The 24,546-nt window shown below is 41.3% G+C and overlaps 3 protein-coding genes across 4 annotated transcripts; 1 reads left to right on the top strand and 2 right to left on the bottom strand.

Annotated features, from left to right (window-relative positions):
• Window positions 1-2,548: 2,548 nt before the first annotated feature.
• On the bottom strand, window positions 2,549-5,162 carry gprin3b (GPRIN family member 3b). Its single transcript, XM_084557984.1, has one exon. It carries the CDS (start codon window positions 4,858-4,860, stop codon window positions 2,698-2,700), a length of 2,163 nt encoding a protein of 720 aa, XP_084414110.1. The 5' UTR covers window positions 4,861-5,162; the 3' UTR covers window positions 2,549-2,697.
• A 4,392-nt stretch (window positions 5,163-9,554) lies between these two features.
• On the top strand, window positions 9,555-20,048 carry elmod2 (ELMO/CED-12 domain containing 2). 2 transcript variants are annotated; one of them, XM_084555709.1, is made up of 9 exons: window positions 9,555-9,704; window positions 13,097-13,243; window positions 13,332-13,360; window positions 14,878-14,975; window positions 15,083-15,212; window positions 15,542-15,675; window positions 18,232-18,300; window positions 18,478-18,611; window positions 18,700-20,048. In XM_084555709.1, the coding sequence occupies exons 2-9, from the start codon at window positions 13,099-13,101 to the stop codon at window positions 18,855-18,857; spliced, it is 897 nt and encodes a 298-aa protein (XP_084411835.1). In that variant the 5' UTR covers window positions 9,555-9,704; window positions 13,097-13,098; the 3' UTR covers window positions 18,858-20,048. The 2 variants fall into 2 exon arrangements, with proteins under 2 accessions (XP_084411835.1, XP_084411836.1); XM_084555710.1 differs by lacking the exon at window positions 9,555-9,704 and having other exon boundaries at window positions 12,779-13,243.
• A 262-nt stretch (window positions 20,049-20,310) lies between these two features.
• Window positions 20,311-24,200, bottom strand: ucp1 (uncoupling protein 1). The gene is made up of 6 exons (XM_084566069.1): window positions 23,617-24,200; window positions 23,067-23,265; window positions 22,556-22,753; window positions 22,363-22,464; window positions 21,875-22,055; window positions 20,311-20,470 (listed from the first exon to the last, which is right to left on the bottom strand). The coding sequence occupies exons 1-6, from the start codon at window positions 23,779-23,781 to the stop codon at window positions 20,356-20,358; spliced, it is 960 nt and encodes a 319-aa protein (XP_084422195.1). The 5' UTR covers window positions 23,782-24,200; the 3' UTR covers window positions 20,311-20,355.
• Window positions 24,201-24,546: the final 346 nt, after the last annotated feature.

Below are 24,546 nucleotides of genomic sequence, written 5' to 3'. Positions count from 1 at the left end.
TGGAGATTTGGTTGGATTACGACCATCTGACAATCAGGACTGCACATAGCACGTATTATTTTGACTACGCTTGGTTTGTTTTAAATGTCCCAAGAGCCCAAGGTGACACCATAACTCAGTCAAAACAACTGTACAAAATTAAATTATTCATTGCACTATAATTTAACAACAAGACAACAAATTCTCATATGTGAGTTGCATACTTAGTTTAGATGGTGTGTTTGCTTGAACGGTGACCTAAAGGATTATTGGGTTCTCATACATTTTCTGTCAAGTGGCTAATCAATAGTCGCTGCCGCTCTGTTTTCTGAAATTCAATCAGAAGCATTAGTTAGAAGCGCTCATTTGGAGATTTCATGATTTCGTTTCCCCCCTCAAGGATCCGTCCGTTGCCGAATAGATCCTGAACCAGAGTTAATTCTTTCAAAATGTTTTTATCGACTGTGCTCCCTCACTCTGCTGCAAGCTCTGTTGCCCCTGTTAGGACGGGGGACGCCTCATTCTTCTTACCACAGAGAGTTTAATGATGTTTCCTCCTGCGTTAATGAGGGCTGCAATTAGCAGTTCTTTGCGTTATTGATTAATCGGACCTTCATTTGCTCGATGAATCAATTGTTTAAGCATTAAACACCAAAATGATTGACAATGGCGACTGTAATAATACGGTATGCAGTACTATATACAATCCAGTTATATTATTGTGCTCATTTTGTTATTTTAATTTAGTTATTTTAGCCACATAATCCAGTTTCAGTGGAGTAAACTGTTAGAATCAGTTGCAAGTCGATTAGTTTGAGTTTTGTTGAAGATGTTTCGCCATCGTCCAGGTTGCTTCACGAGTGGTGGGGAGTATAGGCACAATTGTGGCTGGTGCCCACTTGAAACTCACTGGACTAACATCTGTTAGCGACCCAGCGTATTCAAGAAGACTCAAACAAAACCAGCTGTCTTTCTTTTGTTTCTTTTTTTTTTTTAAATATACCATATCCTGGATAAGTAGGAATCTTCACACAGACATCTCACAATTCTCTCACAAAGTCTGACGTGACACGAACACACCATTATTGCCTGCTGCCAGTGGGGGGCCTTTAAAATATATGAGATTTATCATGGTCAGTTTTAGTGACCAACTGGTTTTTCTCTCTTCAAAATTGCAAAATGAGGCGCGATCCTGCACATTTTCTTATCTTTTATCCACATAACAATTAATATTTAACAGTTTTATATAGTTTCTTCTGTTCAGTGCAGATAAAAATAGAACCACATATTCAGATGTAAAGTCTTCTTTCCTACGATCACTCCTTGACTTTCTTTGATTCAGACTTTAGCCGGTACCCCAAAGCAGCATGTTGTTTTACAAGACTGGCCTCCCGTTCACCATATTTATGTATGCTTAATGAACAATAGTGTGAACCAAGCAAGGCCCTTAAAGTATTTTTTTTTTATGTATGCTCCGTCTCTTGATTTGGTTTCTCTTTGGGAACAGGGATCACTGCATGCTGTATAATCTGCCCAGGTCACTGTCACTGAGTTTTTGATTGGTATTCATTGGTTTTAGTTGAAACGTATTCATTTAATCTCAGTAATTATCCAGTTATTTTGAGGATCAAAAGTTTAATTCATCCATCTGAAAACAAACTTCAAATGCTGTCTCAAAAAAAAAAACAAAAAAAAAAACTGGTGGGAACAAACTTTTGCTCCTTAACAAACTCCTTCTTAACATTCCCGGGTTAGGGATCAAAAACTGTCTCATTAAGCTTGACACTAATTTATCCGGCACTGTTTATTTCTGACTTGTACCTCGACTCTCAGCTGCAGCCTGTCACTCCTCAACATCTCCTGTGGACAGCCTTGATGTTACCTGCTGCTCTCTTCCCCTGACATGTGCACCTGGCTCCAGAACGTATCCTTGAATTATTGATGAGACTTTTGCCTTTCCTGAGCTTTATTTTTTTTGTCTGCTTTAAAACACGTGAAATATCTTTTAAAAATCACCAGAACAGAGACTGTCCTTTGTCGGTACTGAAAAATGTGTAAAACTCAGCATTTTCTGTTTTTGCTTTGTAATTTTAATAGAAAACTAAAGAACAGATATTGAACAGCTCATTTACGTACGCATACAGTCCCTTTTTTAATCACTCACTGAAAATAAATGTGCATCAAACGAAAATACAGCAATCTTATAAATATACGGCTCCCAAATCTCCTCAGCAACGTTATACCAAATGCATCAAATGTAATGAGATGTTGGTTTAATAGATTTGCACAGATATATCTGACAGTATGGGTAAGATGTCTACCTCACGATCAGAGCCTCCTGCCGTGAAGGTCTGGTCTTTGTTCCGGGTCACACAACTGTCAATGCAACTAAGATACATGCGTTTCACTATTATTGCCTTCGTTATTTAAAAACAGTTTTCTCTCTCTTCATAGTTTCTATTTCTAGAAAATAAATCTTGAATTGTTCATTTTTAGGTTTCTATTTTCTACCTTTTTTATTTATTTTTTTTCTCAATCACAGACGTCACAAATAACTTGACTCTTTATGCTACAACATTCCAGTATACTTACTTACAGGGACCGCTGTCCCATAAATGTTTCACTTGGCATCGCATTCTTGACGAGGGGAGGACAAACATTTTGACCTCTAGGGGGAAAAAAAGGGAGAAGTCTGACACTGGCTACCTCTTTGCCGTGCTACTCGAGGACGGAGGAGGGAGGGGGACGCACGCAGCAGTTGGGCCGCCTGACATTTTGCAGCATTGACCTGAAAATGTTCTGCTGCCTCCTTTTGTTCTTTTTGCCGTGTTGTGGCGAACCAGCACCAGAGACTGATTTTCGGAAAGACGTCTGGGCGATCAGTTTCCTCTCCTGCTCCTTGATTTTGCACTGCAGGTGGCTCTGAATGGCAAACCCAAGAGATTCTGGATCCACAGAAGCCCCGTAGACCTCCCACGTCATGCCTTGTTCGTCCCAGACGACGTCGTGGATGTTCTTTTCCTTGTCCTTCCCTGTCTCGTCATCCTCGTCGTCGTCGTTTGTCTCCGGTTCCAACTTCTGTTTGCTAGAATTTGTCTCCTTCGTCAGCGCTTTACCTCCAGCTTCTCTACTCCCGTCTTTTGAACTTGCATCTTTATTGTCAGCTAGAGCCGACTTGGATATGGTTGTTATTGTTGTTGTTCTTGGTGTTGGCACGGCCTGTTCAGCCTTGGCTGTAAAAGCAGCATGAGACAGCGCAGCTTTGTTACTGTCAGCAGACTTGGAAGCTCCAGCTGTCTCTGGGGGTGTCCCTGATTTGAGAGAAGGAGTTTCAGCATGGGCTGTTTTTGCTGCGGAAGTCTGAATTCCGGTTTTAGGCTGGGAGTTACCTGACTCGCCTTGCTTCTTGTGATTGCTGTGTTCAATGTTGATTTGATAAACTGGCTGGATGTTGCACAGAGCTGATCCTGGCTCTTTGGGCTTGGCTCCTAGCCTGGAGTCGTGCTGCTGGGACAAAGTCTCTGAGTGAAAAAGCACGCCAGGATTTTGATTAGGGCACATCTCTGCCTCGACAGTGAGTCTCTCTGCCATCGGATCGGTAGAGGCAGACAGAGAAGTGATGTTCATCGGATGGAGACTCACTCCATCTTTAACCTGGTACACTACAGCCAGGCTCTGCGCCTCCTCTCTGGAGACTGCACCACTGCTCGGCCTACGAGTCACAGCGAAGGGCAGCAGACTTGGACTTGTGGCCACCGCCTTATTGCACATGGTAGCCACCGCCTGAACCTCCATATCATGACTCTGCTTGACTGAGCCGGGTGATAGAGATGAGGTCATAGTCGAGGCCTCCCTGCAGAGCTTGCAGCACTGCTGCCCTTCAAAGACAGCTGTGTGAGTCTGGCTGGCGTCCTCAGCCACCTGCCCGTACGCTGGCATGTTTTGTATAGCCTGGGGCAGAGTGGAGGAGTCCTTCTGTGAAGACACTGGCTGATGTTTATCTGAGGAGACTTGTTGGATCTTTACTGGTGAAAAATCTTTCTCTGGATGTTTTAAACACGAATTCTCATTTATAGACTCTTTACTCCTTGATGCAGGTTTACTGGAGCTATGAGGAGTTGACGTTTCCTTGCTTTGTGTGGGTGTTGGTGCTGCAGAGCTTGGTGAGCAGCTTTGTACATGATCAGGCTCTTTAGTTTTTTGAGGTACAGTTATATCCATGTTTTTGGGAACCAAAATACTGCCTTGGTTATCTTGTTTAAGTTCTGATGCTGTATTCCTTAATTCACTGATCCTGTTGAGATTTTTGTCGTTCGGAGAAATATTTTTATTACTGTCCTCTCGTGCTTTGGCCTTTGACTCCTCCTCTGGAGCACTTGGCCCTTTTATTCTGCAGTCACTCCTGTGAATGTCGACCTGTGTTGCCGCTGACAAACCATCCTTACACACATCCTTTTCATTTGTCAGGCTTAGCACTTCCACATTAGCATTAGAATCCCTCTGGACGCCTCCGGCCTTAACCACACCGTGGCCTGTTAGAGGCACACGTGGCAAATGCTGGTCTCCGACTGTCACATGTTCTGATTTTGTCTGGTTTCCATTTTCTGGTCCTGGTTTGTCTGACACGGTGCTGCTGACTGGTTCCCCTCCACTAGAAGCAGTTTTTTGGGTATGTGGGGTGGTGTTAGTGGGAGCGGTCGACACAGGTACAATATCCTGCTTGTCAGGAGATGCAAGGTTAGGTTTTGGACACACCTGAGAGAGTTTGAGGTTGGGCTCTTTAGCCCAGTTAGCATTGGGCTCCTTATTGCCCAGTGTGTCCACCACAGCCACCTGAGGCACCATCTGGACTGTCACTGTCCGTTTTGGGTTAGTTCCCATGTCGGATTCGGTGTTTCACAAGATGCACAGTGTCAGTCACTTTTTGCAGTTTCCTAAGAGAGGCAAATAGAAAAAGACTTGGTTTATTGGACATCAATAAACTTTGCTTAGCACAACATTTATCTCCTTAAATTAGTTGAATATAGGCAGACCAAACCGTACTAGTACTCCAGAAGTGGATGGTTTTATGTAACATGGTCCCACAGTTTCACTGAACCAAGCACATAACAATCAATGATCTAGTACCTGCCTAATATCACTCTTTGACTTAAGAGTAATACATGTGATTCCAAGCACAGCTGTCATATCTATCAGAATATACAATCATAAGTGTAGTACGGTAGTATATAATCAATATATTAATATTTGTTCTGTCTGTTTCTGAAATGCTGTTTTGTAAGCCTACATTCAAATATTTAAATTTGTTTCAGCATTCAGCCTCCATCACATTGTGCTGTTAGTTTTAATAAACAAACAGAAAACGAAACACTTGAGGAAATCTCTAAAGAGGAGATGCAAAATGCTGTGTCAGACTAAACCAAAGCAAAGTTTACAATCTTGTCAGTAAAGTGGGATGAATAAAGCGGTAAGACGCGTGCAGGCTGAAGGAGCTCTCGGGTAACAGATATTTTGGGTAAAGACTGTGGATATCAAATGAACTGTGTTTCATTTGAATATATTTACACACAGTATTTGCCTGGCAGCACACTGTCCATTCATGTGTCCCCTGAAGTTATTGTGATTATGAAGAATGATGAGTGTTACAGCATAGAGAGGGACCCAATAATGAGTCAAATGATGAAGACCCTGTGTTGCTGCTCACAGAGGGAACTGTGGTCCGTGTTAGCTTGGTATTGACTCAGTTTAATCGACTGTTCACCGCTGTGTTATGTGACGAATGGTAACGTTATGACTAGATTTCATTGGTCCTTTGGTTCACATTCAGCATCAGCTTCAGCTCCCTCTAGCAAATCATTCTGCAAAATGCACGGTGAAACCATCTATAAGCACTCGTTTAAAGTCATGTAGCCCTTGCAGCGAAGATGCACAGACACCAAAGACACTTAAACAGGTTTAAAAGCCGGCAAGATATCCGCTTTTGTCCTGTAATCAGTGTGTTGTAAATCAGTCAGGCCTCGGATAAAGAGGTCAGCTTCAGAGACCTCTTTATCCGAGGCCTGATGAATGACTACATCTCAGCCTGCCTCCTCAAAAACATCTGGCCAGTCCTCCAAGTAATGTGCCAGCACTCGGCAGACATCTGAAATACGTGATCCTTTGGAGTCAGACAAATGAACTGTGATCAAGGCTTTAATCATAGAAGGCAGCCTTGGGGTTTCACGTGTAAGGAGGATTGAGACTGGTGATTTGCTGAGGCTTCAGCATCGGCTGGCCTTTTTGCAATTCAGACACATTATTGATCACCACAGAATCTACATCATATGGAGCTCATCTCAGCCTCATTTTTCTACTCTCTCACCACAACATCCTTCACATTCAAAGAACAACAATCAACAGATTTAATTTGACACAGGTCATAATTGTATCGGGCTACGCAAAATAAAGAGTAACCATTCATTTTACACTCACTCAACAGTGGAAACATGTGATTAAACGGACTTGGCAACCTGAAAGCATATTTTTGAGTGTGACTTGAATCACAGAATCGTAGGTTTGGCTCGTGGACAGGTGTAGCCCGTATGAGCTCTGCCACTGTGCATCTGCCTGTCTGTTGTCAAAGCGCAAATATTTATGGAAAACATATCCTGACTGTAATTCGACAATTAAACGCGTCCTTGTCAGGGTCTCTTTTTTCTTTCATTCTTCCCTGCAGCACTTTAGAAATAATAGAAAGAGTGAGCAGCAGAGCGCACGCAGAATGTGAATCCATGCAAAACGGCAAAGATTCAAGTGATGCACACGACCCATTCGGGCCAGTTAAGATCTATGTCATGTACTGTAGCCTCTTGTCTGAGAAGAAGCCACGGATTTTTATTTATTTTTTTACTGATTTGATTTGACCTTGCGGAGGAACTGAACACCTATAGCGCGAAGGAAGGCGCAGTTTTAATTAGCAAATGAGGATGGCTTACCTTGATTTATGTCCCGGGTGCCGTTTGCGCGTCCGTGTCAGTGAGACGAGGCAAAACCCTAGAAATGAATATGGAAAAATCAACCCTGTGTCGGTGACACCAAGCCACGCCTTCCACCAGAATATGGGTCTTGGAGGTATCGATCCTCCACAACCGAGCGCAAACAAAAATTGAAGCACCCTGGCTGACTGGCCGTGCGCAATGAGTCACGGCTGTCCGAGCGGCGGATGCTGCCTCCTTATCACCGTTGGCTCAAGCGTAGAAAAAGCGCACCGTTCACAAAATGGACCGCTCATGGTGTGCGCTATCCCACACTGAACTGATCCAGGCAGGGCAGGCAACGTGGTGCAGCGGACTTAACCAGATGAATGGATGAATGGGAGAGCATGAGAATGGAGGCAGTGTTGTAACTGCCGCAGGCATTCATAGGAGGGTCACTTGCACTTGAAATTGATTATATCCTGGCGCTGCCTCATAAAGCAGCCCGTGTCCCAATCTTCCAAGGGGACAGAGGGTTGTTGTTGTTTTGTGTGAGCCAGTTTATGTCACTCAGGGACTGATTTATGGCCACCATAGCGGCTGTGTTGTGCTGCTTGGTTTGGGGGGATGCCTTGAGCAAAATCTGGTTACGTTCCTGAATAGGATCATGAATAAGATCATGTACCTTTACATTAAAAGTAGATTTGCATACATTCCCCCCTGTGGCTTGGGAGGAGACCTGCTGAATAATGAATCATAATCAGAGTATTTACCAATACATTGTTGATGAGGTTTAGCTTAAGTGATTTCTGGTCCAAAATACTTGTAAGTCTGATGAGAAATGTGGAATATACAGGTTCAAATAGAACTGTGATTGCAAATGAGATCTGGCAGAGTAGTAAAATGCATTTCCTCCATTACTGCTGCACTGAGTGCTACCTCATTATCGTTGTTTTTGTAAATTGCACCCCAGCAAGCCTCCAAGTGACATGTGTGACCTATAATGAGGGAAAGCATGGGAAATTATTTAATTTAAAGGGGTCAAAACGAACGAAAAATATTTAGTCTACACCCCAATATGGGATATTTTGTATTTTCTGACATCATCCATGCTTCTGATCATCACTCACTTGCTAAAATACAGTAGCTGTGCATATTATACACTAAATCTAAACTGTTGTATTTGTTAAATTGGCTGATAAGTCAGTTAACTTTTAAGGCAGATTTATTAATCAACTGCTGGTTTCAGCTTTTGAAAAGCTTTGTTGAAGGAGGCATTCATAAGAAGGATCTCTTGTGCTTGGTTGGTTTTTAATAAGTTTAATTCATCACCTTTGCTGAGGATCCTGCAGGTGAGAACCTCCTTTGTGATGCCTGGCCAGACCTTTCCTTAAAAAGGTCTTTCCAAAAAAATGTTTGTAATTCCTACACCTTTTCTCTGCCCAGGTCACGAATATAACCGTAACATGCATCAGTATGCCAGCGTATATGGAGCCAACTGTATTGTAAGCACTCGTATCAAAGGACCCCTGCTTTGGTTTTCTCTTAATTAAGGAACTGTAGAATAAGTCAGTGGTCACATTTGTTTTTCATCAAACCTAGGGTGCCATAAAAATGATTTTATCTCATGTATGTCAGGACTGTTGATGACTAATTTAATGTCAGCATTATATTCTACTTCCCATCTCATCATAGGCTAATCTCTGAGACTGTTAGTGTAATCTGAGTAGTGGTTACTTTGGGGATTCAGTTGTCAAATATAGCCTGTGTCATAGACAGGAGTTCCTCTTGGATTGCAGTAATTGTACGGGATAGACCTCCTGCCTTTCAAAGCCCAGAGGGACTGATTAGACGAGAAGGTAGACTGTGCCTTAATTACAGTCGAGTGCACCATTGGTGAGCATCTCAGGATAGGCTGCGTACGTTGTTGATAAGACAGATTACCGCGTGAGGCTGAGGGTTTGAGTGCAAGCACTCTGGAAAATGAAACACAGTGGTCGGTTGTTATGTGTTGTCTCTCGCCACCACCGTTTTAAACCATGGATAAACACAGACGAACAAAGGTGACTTTATGTCCAGTATCAGTAACATAAGTGGTGTGTTTAAAGAAAAGAAAAGAAAAATCAGACCTTTGAAATGTCAATTTGGTGTAGCACAGAGTTCAATTATGATTCTGGCATCATCTTGTGGTTAATTTTGGAAAGGCAAGTGCTTGGCATGACTGATTGGTTCTTCTATCTGAACACATTCTGACCTAATATAGTCTGAATAATATTATCTGAAGTGCAAAACAGTCTAGGGATTTAGAACTACTAATAAGATACTGATTAAAATTCACAGTGTCTGGAAAATAAAATAAAATAAATTTAAAAACAAATGTTGCTGTGAAGCAGCATGTGCAGTGGAGACCGGTGCATGATGCAGGTACGGGTTGAACAGTAGATGGCACTGCAGCAGCGTTCAAAACATTCTGCTATGTTTAAAGACATCCCGGTAATAACAACTTCAATGTAAGTCCCTCGGCGTGTATCCGACCTGTTTGCAAAATATCCACTCATAAATAATATTAGAAATAAAATATTTGCAATGACTAAATGTAAATATGAATGTTGACCACTGGTTGACTGGTTGGTTGTAATCTAGAGTACTTCCTCGCTGGCTTGTATCGTCTTGGTTGTGTGTCTGATCTGAACCTGAACGCATCGGATCCAGGGCTGTTGTCAAGAGAAACGTCGCTAACGTTAACACACGGCTTGTAGCTTGAAAGTGGAGGTAAGTTTGACTATATCTCAAACTGGCGACATTTTACCCCCCGCGACAGTAGATTAAGATTAAAACCAGCTGCTTTCTCATCGTAAATTCTATCAAACACATCAATGTCTTGAGACGTGAGGGTTATCATAATGTAGCTAGCTAACAGTTAGGCGAATACAATGACAACCTGTTGTGTGAACCCCGGGTTAACTCTTCTCATTTGTGAGTTTTAAAACCAACCAGCGCAGTTGGTTCATAAAAACCAGAGATAAAGAGCTAGGGGTTTGCTAACATTAATGAACACTACTCGCCAAAGCGCCTCTAAACCCGCTGGATGTTTGCAGGTTAAAGGAATTACCTCGTTTGTCTGAAGATAGCATTAGCATAAATGCTAGCTACCACAGTGCTATTGTTGTGACGGTTTGGACTTTGGGACCTATTCTGTATCTGTCCCTTTCTAATTAACATGTTATATTTTTAATGGTGACTCAAGATCACTTGTTCTTCTCATACACTGAACAATTAATTACTCTGGTTGGCTGTAATGTAGAATAACGGTGGCCATTGTTGTTACTGTGTCACAGACAGACTAGTAGTGTCAGAAACAGATCCACTCATGACAATGTGGTGGAAATCACGTTCACTGAAGCACCAGAACTGATAAAATGTTTTATAGGCAGAAGTACAGATACTTTATTGACTTGCCCCTACTATTTTACTTTCATGTGACACCAGATTATTAAAAAAAATAGTGCTTTTGAATTGTTCTTTCAAATTAAAGTAATTTATGTCAGAAAGACATGGCAAAAGTGAATCTATCATTATGTGAAGAGAGTTAGGAGTCATATTTAAACGTGTCCAAAAGAGATGTACACGCTGCCACTTAAGAAAACACACGCAAGCTGTCAAAAGGCACAACAAATTGATAAAACATCAGTTTGACAACACAAGGACACAACTGAGGATAGAAACGTGTTGCAAATGTTGCAGACGACAATGAGACATGTTTCCTGGGGACCCCCCAAAAAGTCATAATGCCTTTTAAAAAAATGATTAATGCAAAGGTTAAGAAACGTTGGGCAGGAGACTTGGCCATAAACATATCTCCAGAGGATTGGAAGTCATGTTTAAATAACATTAATGCAATGTACAAAGAAATGGGTAATAGGTTTATTCAACTGAAGATAATACATAGATGGCATCGGACGCCACAACAACTTTATAAATGGAACTTAAAACCAGTGGACTCTTGCTGGAGATGTGACAGGAACGGTGCCTCTATACTACATATGCTATGGACATGTCCAGTACTTAAGGACTGGTGGAACAACATCCATCAGATTATTTTTGAAGTCCTGCATAAAAAGTTCCAAATCTCTGAAAAATTGTCTATTTTGGGATCGACCACTGAACTTGAGGACAGTGATCTTTCGTATTATCAGAAAAGATGGATTATTTTGGCTCAGACAACAGCTAAGCGGATACTATAGAGAGCCGAAGTCCCGCCCCCTCTACTTCCGGGTTATGGGACCTATCTTTCGAAAAAATATGAACGGCAGTCTATGGCGAAAGATAAATTATTTTCCGGTCCCGATCGACTTGTGCCTTGGATTATACATATGTTGTTTTTCAGAATAAAAAATGATTTTAAATGTCAAGAATGTCACAGTTTGTCGCAAGATAGTTAAGTAAAACGCTATGGAAAATACGTAATTAAACGAACTACAAGTCCCGCATGCTGGCGCGTACAGAACCGACCAGAACTCCCTTCGTGTAACTACAGCTCTCGACATGACCCGATTTATAATGATTTTCACCTCGTTTGATGCTTCTGCCTTCGTCCTGGAAGAAGACGGTAAAGCTCAACAAGGAGACAGCCATAGTTCTCAGACGAGAGATGTAGTTCACTGAGCGATCTCATACAAAACCTAATGTTGTTCAGCTTATTTACGTCAAATAATTTATCTCTTGATGTGAAAAATTATCTTTTAAATTCACACACATCATATGTGAAATTCATGCCACAATTCGAACGGGACCAAAAAATAATTATGATCTCTCCATAGACTGCCGTTCATATTTTTTCGAAAGATAGGTCCCATAACCCGGAAGTAGAGGGGGCGGGACTTCGGCTCTCTATTAAGACACTGGAGGAGAAAATACCCACCTCCTTATGAAGAATGGACTACAACAATGGCACAGCTAGCTGCTTACGAGAGGGTGACATACTCCCTACTGGACAAACTGGATCAATATATGTTTACTTGGAGCCCTTTCACTGACTGCCTGTCTTTAAGTTAATGGTTGCCTTGATAATGCAGTGCTGTCTATGATTTATAGCGCTTATCAATTAAGAAGTATCAGTGTGGTGGTTTATGTTTTTTTTTTCCCCCTTTTTGCGTCATTTGTTTTTTTTTTTTGTTTTTATACTCGTTTACAAAAATTTAGGGAGTAAAATTTCTGGCCTTGATGGGTCCTTGATTGAGTGAATCAGTCTCTCCCTGCCTGTATTATTTGTCTGTTAAACTTCAATAAAATGTTCAACACACACACACAAAAAAAAAAGATTAATGCCGTTAATTTCCACATCAATTGTGGAATAATTTGCCAGATTATTTGAATTGGAGTTATGTGATCAGGATGTTAAAAAGAACGATAACAACAGCCCCAACTCCACTAATGAGTAGCCAAAAGCGGAAACATTTCTATTGTCATTTATGCCACTTTCACTACGTGTCTGTATTTGCTTGTGTTGTAAGTGCAGCACACGTGTTGTGTGTGTCTGCTTACATGTGTTTTCTAAAGTTGCAGTGCGCTGACCTCTGTCGGCCACCGTATACACTATTTATGTTCAAAATGTAATCTCCACACTGAATGCGGTTATTATATCGCTTACTGTTATGTTTGACTTCAGGGATATATTCATTCCAGTGTAATGCACACTGACACAAAACACAACATTCAGTCCTTTACAACTGGTCTTCCATAAGGTCTACTTTTTTCAGAATGAGATTTCTGGCCACTTTTGCTCACACACACGGAATACATACAAAATATAAAGAGAATATATAAACCTGTGAGGTTTTAAATAGCAAAGTAACTGTACCGATTGTGAATGGATGTGTACGAAAGAGTCAGGAAGTGTGCAAGTGTTCCCGGTATTAATAAAGAATGTACAGGCTATAGTCCAGGAAAAGTTCATTAATATAATATATCTAAATGTAAGCCACATGAAAAGCGTTCACCGACTCTGATTACATGTTAATTTGTACTGCTGAGACATTTCTTGCACTGTAGAATAAAATATGAAGGGTATTGTGTACATTTCAAGTAAGACCAGGAAGAGTCAGTCACAACTTTCTTTTTCAGACAAGACAAATATATAATATAGTATTTTCTCTGTGCCGTAGAAATGTTGGGGAGCATCTGGCAGTACGTCTACACGTCCTTCCTGAGATACTGGTTGAAGTGGCTCATCAGACAGGGAACAGGGAAATGTGAGCTGCAGCGAATATGCTCGGGATACAAGCCAGGGGCAACAAGGACAACAAAAGCAGGTGAATCTCATCCCAAATCTGGTCTTCTTTTGGTTCTTACTTTGTATTTGTTCCACTGTATTAATCAGTGTCTTGTGTTCTGTTGTAGAGTACTCTCTTCGGTCATCAAAGAGCAAGGTAATCAAAATGCAAAGACACACATTCTTAAAAGGCAAACCATCAATCGCCACTTTCTCTGCTTTCAGTGAGACTGTTATATATTTTTTTTTATGTTACCACTTCAGTGAAAAAAATTAGTCCAGATTGTCCAATCTTTTTTGGTCAACCTAAGTCCCAGATTTTGGATCCACGTGGGGTTTAAAGGAACAGTATGTAGGATTGTGTCCAAAACTGGCCAAAACTGGTACTGCAACCACTTTCAAAATACTGTAGAACGGTGTATCCCCTCCAACCTCCCCTCTGACTCGAGGTTGCCAGGTTACCGAGGTAACGTTAGGCTACTCAATACGTCTCAATTACGTTTCACTTTGCCATAATCGACGTGCTAATGTTGATTTCCTCGGCGTTTCAGCATAATGACAGAGAAACGGGCTGATAATGCATTGCTAATATTAGCAATGACGACTCGCCGTTTTTATTTCCCAAACAATTACTTACCTTTTCAATTCGATGACCCACCTCCTCTGTATGCGCTAACGTAACGTTACTTTGCACGAACATGCATAACTTTGTTCGACTGTCGTGAATATTTGAAATGTCCATTTACATTATGTACAAGTAAGTTAGCTAGGAGAAAATTAGCAACGTTGGCGTCTGTCTTCAAATTCTTCTCCGTTTTCAGCCGTCTCCATCTTTCAAAGGCATCTCCTATACAAATCCTTGTTTTATTTCGGACTTTGTCACGACGTAGTTCGGATTCATTACGAGGTCTTAGGTTTAGTAACGTTATACATGTTTTATCCGACACGTTCGTAGCTGTGGTAACTAGAGCAGAGCTGGCAACCCGGATGACGAAACTCTACTGACTTCGTGATTGGTAGATAGGTGGAGGGTGGCGCCTCAGGCCAAAACACAACATCAACATCAGTTGAGGGCTGCAACTTTCACTTTTAAATGACAATATCCTGGCCGGACCGCTGTTGTCAGTGATATAAGTATTTGAAATGAACATGATTTCTTCATGTCTAGTGACATATCAGGGCCATTTTATGATTAATTGAAATACATTTCTTACATACTGTTCCTTTAAGAAAGTGTACCATGGTAACATGGTCCTGAATCGGGAACTGCAGCCTATTGGGAAAGATTCCAAATTACTTTCCAAAGTTTGCGGACTCGCTGAAGCGTAAAAACAAAACACTAATTGCTTAACTATTGAGCTCTTCTCTTTTATCATGTGTGGAGTTCAATAACATCATATCCACTGAGCCTAATCAGTCCTTATCTTTCAGCACTCTTGCCAAACACAGATTCTTTGAATGTACAAGTCATTTATGATTGTAGCTGGGTAAGCATTTTCCACAGTCACCAGTCATTCAATGAAACAATAGTTCACTCAGTTTTTTTCTTTTTCTGAGGTTGATTTTGAAAAATCTTGTGATTAAAGATTATCTAGCAGCCGTTGTGCCAATTCTCTTTCTGACGGCTTTTTGTATGTTTATTTTTCTGTATAATATGTATATTTCCTTTTGTAGGTTTTAAGAGGAGCCTTGGAAACCAGCAAGGATAAGTTAGAGCAATGTGTGGATCAAATAATGAAGGAGAAGAGCATCAAACCTCAGAAAGATCCCCAGTAAGGATGATTCTGTTGGTTTAAATTGCATTAATTGTTTAACTGAAGAGTAATTTGTGATTTAATCATGAATTATTGGAGTTATTATCTCTTTGTTTTTTTTTTAGGTTCAAGGAGAACCTTCACATCTGTCTGCTACAAATAACAGGATACAGCAGCTTGTATGTTTGTGTAGAAGACTTGAGAAAGGAAGTGTTCTGCTCAGACAACCCTGAACATGAGCTCATGCTTCTGAAGGTATGGACTCCGGCTGCTGGATCCATACATGAGTCAAGCAGTTGTATGTTATAGCTGCATGGTTAAAGTAAATAAAGTTATGTTCAATGTACATAGTATATTTCAAACAAGACTGGAACGTAACATTTTTTAACACTGCTAAAATAAATAGATTGGATCAGTGTTTAATATCACACAATTAGAACAGAAACACTGAAAGTTGACACTTTGAAACGAGAAGTCACATTTATCATTTCTGGTTCTGTTTTGCCTGTTATGCAAAAAAAATCTTGTTTACACAGTACGGTGGCAATTAAAATGTTTGACCCCAGAAATATTTGTACTCTCAGTTGTGGGACCTGTTGATGCCGGCGGTCAAACTGGAGTCCAGGATAACCAAACAGTGGGGAGACATTGGATTCCAGGGAGACGACCCCAAGACTGACTTCAGAGGAATGGGGCTGCTCGGCCTAAGCAACCTTGTGTGAGTTTTCAAGTCTTGGAAGAATTAGTGAAAACATTAGTACCAGTAAGAGAAGCATCTGCTGGGCTCTCTGCCAAAACGTTGTTTAAGACAGGGTTTCTGCGGAGTCTTAAAAAGATTCAATTACATTTTGATAATCCCAATTTAAGGCCTTAAAAAGTCTTAAATACGAACATATTTTGCATTGTTGGTCTTAAATTACATTTAGTCAAGTCTTAAATCTTGACATCCATTTACCGCTTCATTCGCATTTTGTTCAATGCGTTCAATACAAATGAGACCTGGAAGTGGCATCCAGAGTTCAGCCTGGTTTGTAATGTGTTGCTACAAGGGGGCACGGTACGCACACAGGCAAAGCGGGGAGATTCTTTTGTTACGCAACGTTTCTTAAGTCTTACGGATTTTGGCCACCTGTTGGATTCGAGACTTCTTCTGTCATCTCGTTGTCAACTTGGAAAATGGGCAAATGTAAGTTTAATGATTGCTGGCTTGAATGAAATTATTTCGTTGATTGGACCTTACGAGGTGAACTACACATTGTGCAAGAGGACACTCAAACTCTGCAGCCTGGGTGTGAAGGCACTGGAATCTCACTTAAAAGCAGAGAAACACCATTTTTAAATCATAACCAGCAGCCATAATGTGGTGCAGATGTATTTTGTTATGAATTAACCAGAGATGCAGACACATACAGACATTTTTTTTTTATTATTTTTTTTAATGATTTTGAATTGAATTTTAATTAGAATGAGATTAAGTTTGAATTTTGGTGTATGATGCCGAGTTGAATTATGAATGATTCCTAACTGTGTTATTTAATTTGGGGACAATTTAGAGTTTCCAATTAACCTATAGTTTGTGTTTTGGTGTTGCAAGAGAAACCGGAGCATCCCGGGGAAAACCCAAAAGAACCAAGAACACGGAATTCCGCACAGAAACACAGGTGGAGGTGGAGGTGGTGGAGGTGTTTCTGTGAGGTTGCAGTGCTAATCACTGAGCCACGGAGCTCCCGTGAAAGGAGGAGACAGGGTAAAGGCAGGGGTGAAATGAAAGGGGAGAGAAGGGGGTTGTAGGTGAGGAGGTGGGGGAAGATGAAGGAGGAGGAGGAGGATTTGAGGAAAATGTAGAGGAGGGTGGTGGATGAGAGGCATAGAGGGAAGGCTGGGGGGTCATTGAGAGGATGTAGAAAGGTGAGTTTGAAGGAGGTGGAGAAAGGGTGGAGAGAAAATGGAGACAGGAGGAAGAGGAAGCTTCTGTTGTCCAGCCTACGCCAAACAAACTACAATCTCCTCCATCACCCTGTCATCATGACACTACTTCCTGTGCCAAAATGTCCAAATACTTCTCTTCTTCTCCCTCTTCTGCTTTTCTTTCTCCTTCTCCTCTTTTGCTTTCTTTTCCAGTGTAGATTTTTATTTGAGCTGTATGCAGCTTGTGAGCAACAATTGACTTTTGATTCAGCAGCTGCGCAAAGCGATCTTGCTGCGTTTCTGCATAATTACTTAATTGCTGATAGTCAGCCTGACGTGCCTCCAAGGCTCTTTGCAGCTGAACAGGGTCATTCATGATATCTGAGTGAGGGTTATTCCCTCTGGGTCCATGACCAATGGGCATTAACGAACTGATCTTGTGCTTCAGCTTGTTGTTGTCTGACTCTTTTGAGATGGTTTTTATCAGGTTTTTAGGCTCTTGCTTGGACTTCTCCAGAGGTTTCTCCTGCACGATGATTTTTCTTCCGGGAAACCTTTTGGGTCCATGACGATTGGGCACGAATGCCCCTCTGCGTCTACGACGATTGGGCACGAATGCCCCTCTGTTTCCATGACCATTAGGCACGAATGCCCCTCTGGCCCCATGACCATTGGGCATTAATGCCCTGGGTGCTCGGTTGTTGGTATCGGCCATTGGACTAGCAAACAATGTCACTGATGGAACTGTAGCAGTAAATATATTAATGTTTGTACTTGTCTGAATAGACAGTAGTGTTGAACTGGTGTTTGTAGTTGTCTGTGTAGAATGTGGATTTGTGTGTCGTCCTGACTGTGTGGAATCAACACGACTCTCTAGTAGATACGAACGAGTAGAATTTTTCCCGGTGACTGTGTGAAAACAAGCCTGATTTTAAAAGCATCTATTTAATTGTCAGTAACATCTCATGTAAACACAGAACTAAATTAAAATTCAGTTAAGCCTATTTCAAATGATGGCAACAATCTTTTCTTGATCTAAATTATCAGCCTTTTTCAAACTTTGTAGGATGTATCGCTAAACATTAATCCAGACACATACAGCAAGACTTCACAAATCAATAATTTATCTTTTTGGAGTCGTCTGCATGTGTTAACTCCTTGCCTTACCCCTCACAGTCATAGTCTAGCAGCTTATATTATAGCACTGTCTTCTTAAAAATATATATGTAATAAAAATGCTTCAGATTAACATTAATTATTTATTTAATGAATAGTTGCACTTTATAAATGTATGTATAATAAAATGTGTATAGGCTGAGGATTGTTTTACACTGTATTAACACTACGATTTTCTTTCCATTTGCAGTTTTTTCAGTGAAAACTACACAGTGGAAGCTCGTCAGGTGTTGTCTCATGCAAATCATCCTAAACTGGGGTAAGAGACATGAAGAATGATCTAGAAGAAGATCTAGGCACAAATAGAATTGAACTTGAAACATTTTTCCATAGATCCTCAGGTTCACCATCACTTTTAGCACAGCTAGCATTATTTTTCTATTATTATTATTATTATTATTATTATTATATTCATTGTGATCTGTACCTATTTTAGGTATTCATATGCCATAGTTGGGATCAACTTGACAGAGATGGCCTACAGCCTCCTGAAGAGTGGTGCTTTGAAACCACATTTCTACAATACAGTCCAGGGCACACCTGAGCTCCGCCACTTTCATCAGCTGTACTGTGAGTTAAAAAAAAAAAAAAATCAAACCCAGAAACATAAACAACATTTTCTATTACAAGATGAAATGTTTTTTTTTTCTTTCTTTAGGTTATCTGGCGTATGAATTTGATAAATTCTGGGTGTCAGAAGAACCGGAGAGCATCATGCAGTTCAACCAATACAGAGAAAAATTCCACAGCATTGTCAAGACACGTCTGCAGGACCCTCGTGTGTCCCTCACACTGACTGCCAGCTCTAAAAAGTAGCATCTGTCGCAGTTATCCTCTGACCTTCCCCATCGCCTATGACGACGTTTGATCTGGTAGAAGGAAGCAGGAAAACTCAGCATGAGCACTGCTCAGCATTAAAAACATTAGAGCAGATTGAAACTGGACACTTCTGTAGAGTTGTGTATAAAAGGTGGACATAACCAGCAGGTCTGAAAAGAGAAGCTGATGCACAAGATGCTTGAATTGCTACCACTGATGGTTGATAGGCTCCGTGTCCAAGGAATCTGTAGCTACAGTAGACTCACATTTAAAAACTCATTGTGTTGTCGTTTGCCTTTGACGTAAAGACTGATTTCGTAATTAATATTAACAGAAAAGAGAAGTAAGGTTGGCTGACAAGTAGTCCAGATCAGATCAACCCCTCGCTCCTCCCCAGCTCCTCTCTCTTGTGCAAATATCACTTCTGGCTTAAAAAACCCCCCCACAATGTCCACAAACCAAAAGGTGACGTCACAGTGACTAAGTCCATCTTTTATACATAGTCTATAGTTGATCTCTCATATTCTAATATCTAGTCTAGCCGTGATAGTTCCAAACAGAGCACAAACCTGCCACCCTATACCTCAAAAATTATTGTTCCAGTTGTTAATTCATTGATCAAAGGAAGTGAGAGCTGCTGCAGAGGGCTGTAGCTCTTTTTATTTCGTGAGGCTTTTAAGCACTTTGAGTCAGCAAGCAACCAAACTGTAGCATTTAAGGAGAGAACAATGGAGATGAACAGCCGTATTTTAGTTGTCTTGTTGTGTTTATTTGAACAAAGCCTGTGTGTGTTCTCACAATTGTCCTGCTCAGGAATTTAATATTTATGTTGACCAATGTAAAGAATGATTTCCACTTTGCGACGCTCCATCGTGGTGCTCTCATCTTTTAAAGGTGTGCATGGTTTAACATGTCCCCACAGAAGTGAATTCATAAACCTGTATGTCTTAATATTGATTCAGAAGTTTTGTTATCTGTCCGTTTTTAATGCCGTGATTTACTCATGAGGGATGCTATGTGATGACTTAAATGAAGTAAATAAATACACTAAATTTGTTTTGAGGTCAGTTTCATGTCCGCGTGTCTAAAGGCAAGACAAAGAATCGAGCCCAGCCTCTTTTAAACACGTCAAATATATTTAGGATTTACATAAACGTGTTTTACACTTTATTAAGCTACCCAACAACCAACGAGTGGCCGGTTTACAGGTCTCAAAGTGTAAACTCAATCTGCATCTATAACATTCACTCACCACAACATCTGGAATTGTTCCAAATTATAAATACAAAAGGAAAAGTGTGTTTTCTTCACATGAAGGCAAATTCAAGGTAGATTGTCCGATACTCCTCCTCCAACAACGGATAGCCTCCTCTGTCAGCGCAGGCTAAAAAGTTAGCCGAACAAAACCAAGAACTGGCATGCGTTAGGTTTCCTCGTGGATGTTCCAACCCAGGGGATGGACCAGGTTTTGCCGTCAAACGCTGACACAGGAATCTCAGTTTGTGGCTTCGATCCTCTTCTTCGTGACCATCATGGCCCTCTTGATTTGCTCGAATGAGACGAACATCACTACGTTCCATGATCCCAGCCTCAGAAATGAAGGCACAAATCTACAAAAAAAAAAAGACAAAAGAGTAAATGTTTGAGGTGAGGAGTGAAAGCTGGAATCAACATTTTTTCTTTTTTTAAATTCAAACCAGTTGCAAGAAAACTTCCAAAAATACACAATTACATGTTTATTTTAACTGCAGATTAACACTATCTAGTAGATTAAGCCACACTTGAATATTTAAACATCAAATTTAAGAAAACCTGCAATAAATAAAACTATATTAATGTAAAAGCAATTGGTGATGTTTTAACAGTTAATACTGTTTTCTCAAAATTATTATTTCCTCATACTTGAAGCCAGAAATCACCACTTCAGGAGCACTTGTGTACTCCAAACTCTGCAGTTTAATCCTTACCAACACTCACTGCACGCTTCATTAGGTACATGAGTGAAAGCAAATGTATTCTAATGTAACGGTCCTGCACTAAATCTTAACATCATGAAGGTTGTGGCATTCTGCAATTGTTTAAAATAACTGAGAGAGCGGTCGATTCAGCTGTGTTTTCATCTTGGAGGCTGTGGTTTGTTGTGCCGACACATTTCTGTTATTCTGAAAACCCCATTTCAGTCCATGGGCTAGCCTATAAATAACAGACAACACAGTTTGTGTTAAACAAACTACATCCCTCACCATGAAGGAGGATTACAGAGGGGTTTGTTCATTTGTCATTCATATATGAATTATATGACATTTTATTACTTTAATTTACCAAAACTACATGTTTTTCTTCCAACCTGCTGTGTTTTTTTTCTTTGTTTGTTTTTTTACGGAGTGATGAATAGAGATTCCCAAAATAGCCTCAGTAATGACCTTTGACGCTCATATGTCAACACGATGAAACCAGAACTTTGAACCTGTTTAGGTTCCTGTTCAAGATGAATGCAACTGTCATATATTCAGATAGATAATAGCTAATTTGTATATTAAAAAAATGTTCATACTAAAGAGTTGTCTTAATGCAACTTGGTTCACAGTGATACCTATTAGTTCAAAGCCTAACCCCTTATCTGTAGTGTCTCATTCATTCATTCATTCATCTTCTGTAAGAGCTTGTCCTGTGAAGGGTCGTGGCTGGAGCCTATCCCAGCTGTCACCGGGTGAGAGGCGGGGTAAACCCTGGACAGGTCACCAGTCTATTCACAGGGCTAACACAGAGAGACAGACAACCATTCACACTCACACCTACGGCCAATTTAGAATCACCAATTAACCTAATGAGCATGTCTTTGGACAGTGGGAGGAAGCCGGAGTACCTGGAGAGAACCCACGCAGACACAGGGAGAACATGAAAACTCCACACAGAAAGGCCCCAGTTAGCCCATCTGTAGTGTCTCCTCTTGAGAAATAACAGTATGTATTAATGCAAACAGTTTGTTCTGGGGCAACAGAGGAACATCTCACCCTTTGTAGAAAGCCGTCGGCCCCTCTTTCGTCATCATGGTCCAGGCACAGTTGATAGCACTCTTATACTGGCCCGGGGGCGAGTTCATGTATCTCGTCTTCACCACATCCACTGGGGATGCAATCACCGTGGTAACGAAGCCGGCGCCAAACGCAGACACAAAGTGGCACGGCAGGTTGTCTGCAGAGAGAGTTGGAAAAAAACTTCAATGAATGACAGTCACTAGACGGTGTTTGTTCTCAGCTGCCCGGCGCAGAAACCCATGTCAGCAGACTGTGTAATCTTTTGTTTGAGATAAATGTCCTGTATCTGCTGTATTTACTGCACCGTGAGGGGGAAAATACACCACGTTCTGTACTATAGCAACATGCCTGTTGTTATCAGCTGTGGGGGAGGTGGAGAGGGTGTGAGGGTTTCTACCCAATCAGCTGCCTCTCTGGTATGGCTTTGCATGTGTGTGTGTGTACATTGATAAAAACACTCTCACCTGACATCAGTTTGTGTCTGAGGATGGCCTCTTTGATCAGGTCGTACGTAACCAGCTCTGTGCAGTTGACCAGTGCGTTTCTTGTGATATTGGGTAGTGTTCCTGGATGAAAACAGAGGAAACCCCATGCTTTAATCACCACGGAAAATAAAGGTTTTCTACTCTTTTGTGACGTTAGACGCTCAAATGTCACCTTTCCAGAGTCCACGCATGCCCTCATTCTGGAAGATGAGCTTGTAGGCCTGCATGGTGCCGTTGTAGCGACGAGCCACGCCATCCAGGTTCATCTGGGCTTGGAATCGAACCTTGACCACATCGGTGGGTTGTGCGAAGGACACTGCCATGGCACCTGTGGTGCATCCGGCCAGGATACGAACCAGTACACTAGGGTCTAGAGAAGCACAGACAGGAACAGCCAGCTCATGAACGGGACGTAATATTTAATCAGTCAAGGTTTTGAGGAACATTTACTTGAGTAATACACATTCATTATAAATTAACTGGTTTCAGATCACTCATCAATTTTAAATAAAAGGTAACATTTCTTGAAATAGACAAATAGATTGATTTCAAATATTTCTGATTTGCAAATCTCTGATTCGCTCTCATCCAGCCCTCTATTGTTTGTGGAAGAAATCAAAACCTACAAACCAGAGATGTTCCGGGTGCTGACCACTATATTTTATCTTGAAATCCTCACTCACTGTCTTTGCCACCGGTGTACACATTTTTCACGTTGTCGTAGAGGCCGATCCTGATGGAGGCGAAGCACAGCTGTCTCTGCAGCCCGGCCACCAGCCCGTTGTACAAAGACCTGGGCCCCTCTGTGCGGATCATGGTCGTGATCGTCCCAAACACGCCTCTGTAGCGGATGCCCTCCACCGCCGCCTTCTCTCCCTGAATCTGGGGGGAGGTCACATGATTGACCTTGCGCTGGACTTGAATGCATTCAAGTCCAGCGCAAGGTTTTGCGGCACACAAGTGGAAAACCTCGGTTGCGAATCGCTGCATGTTGTTGCTGCAGATTGATCTTTGGGTGGACAAAGTCAAGCTGCTCCGTCAATTGTGCCAACATCACACTGTGTTCCTAAGCAGTTAACAGCAAAACCAGACAGGCCTTAAATTAGATAGATACTTTATTTATCCCGAGGGAAATTGGGTGTCCAGTAGCTTCATCACATAGAAACAGATAACATCAGATTCATTTCAGTGGCGACGGATGAACGGTCCCTCTGTATTTGACTGAACAGGTACCTGAAGTCTGACTTTGGCTGTGTCCAGGGGAAATGTGATGAGGTCAGCTATACATGCTGCGGCTCCAGCGCTCGCCATCTTCACCCCCAGAGGAGGAGGAACATCTGAGGGTTTAAATCCCACCATGTTTACCTGCACAGACGCACGCATGCACCAGACCAGCATTAGATTCTCTCACGGAAAAGCTACACAAACCACAGCCTCACACAGTAATCATTCATTTTTTTGAGTGAAAGGTGGACAAGAGTAGACCGACGATAAAAACGACTAACTCACTTACAAAGTTTGTCTCAACTTTAAAACTCCTCTTGATCCTTAGTTTCCGGGCAGGATTCGATTGGTCAGATTATAATCCATTCAGGGATCCCGCTCCGCAGAAAGGAAAGAAGCATCTTTTGCTCTGCATTTATATATTGTATGGCTGGCTTTTTTTTTATGACATCCACAGAGAGAGGCGTTACTGTGTGCTCCCCTACGCCCCGGTCAAATCAAAGTCCACTGACTGTCAGAAAGTCAATGTTCAATTTACCTCACACTGCAGACACTTTGCAGAAAAACAACTATTTCACTTTCCCACTCTGTGGCTGAAACTTCAGAATCTTTCCATCTAGTTTTGATTTATTTCCAAGTCTGTAAACTTTATAATTAATATTCTTAAATGTTATTCTCTCTCCCTCAAATATAATGAGCACCATATCCACTTTAATATCTAATTCAGTACAGAAAGTTCAACATGAATCGCTTTCATTTATCTTCTGACAGTCAGTTTCTTGGTATTATGCAATTATTTACTTCATTACAAGTGTCGGCCCTAAACAACAGTGATAATAGCGCAGTATCAGACCTGCCTTTGCTCTCTGCCACTGAGAGCACAACAATGTGAACAACAGTGTCTGGAGCCGATTGGTCAAATCACTGTCTGTTCTGCAG

The sequence above is a fragment of the Chelon labrosus genome (genome assembly GCF_963514085.1).
Source record: "Chelon labrosus genome assembly, chromosome: 2".
In the NCBI taxonomy this organism is placed as follows: Eukaryota; Metazoa; Chordata; class Actinopteri; order Mugiliformes; family Mugilidae; genus Chelon; species Chelon labrosus.
The sequence above is the reverse complement of the archived record's forward strand: the minus strand, read 5'-3'. Positions and strand labels throughout refer to the sequence as shown.

Bases quoted from the DNA above. Each gene is read 5' to 3' on its own strand.
- gprin3b (XM_084557984.1), bottom strand. From the start codon at position 4,860: ATGGGAACTAACCCAAAACGGACAGTGACAGTCCAGATGGTGCCTCAG.
- elmod2 (XM_084555709.1), top strand. From the start codon at position 13,099: ATGTTGGGGAGCATCTGGCAGTACGTCTACACGTCCTTCCTGAGATAC. The intron at 14,976-15,082 runs GTAAGGATGATT...TTTTTTTTTTAG, and splicing joins AAACCTCAGAAAGATCCCCA to GTTCAAGGAGAACCTTCACA. The intron at 15,213-15,541 runs GTATGGACTCCG...TTGTACTCTCAG, and splicing joins ATGAGCTCATGCTTCTGAAG to TTGTGGGACCTGTTGATGCC.
- ucp1 (XM_084566069.1), bottom strand. From the start codon at position 23,781: ATGCTGGTCTGGTGCATGCGTGCGTCTGTGCAGGTAAACATGGTGGGA. The intron at 23,266-23,616 runs GTACCTGTTCAG...ACCTCCCCCCAG, and splicing joins CAGCCAAAGTCAGACTTCAG to ATTCAGGGAGAGAAGGCGGC. The intron at 22,056-22,362 runs GTGAGAGTGTTT...CTCTCTCTGCAG, and splicing joins CAGACACAAACTGATGTCAG to ACAACCTGCCGTGCCACTTT.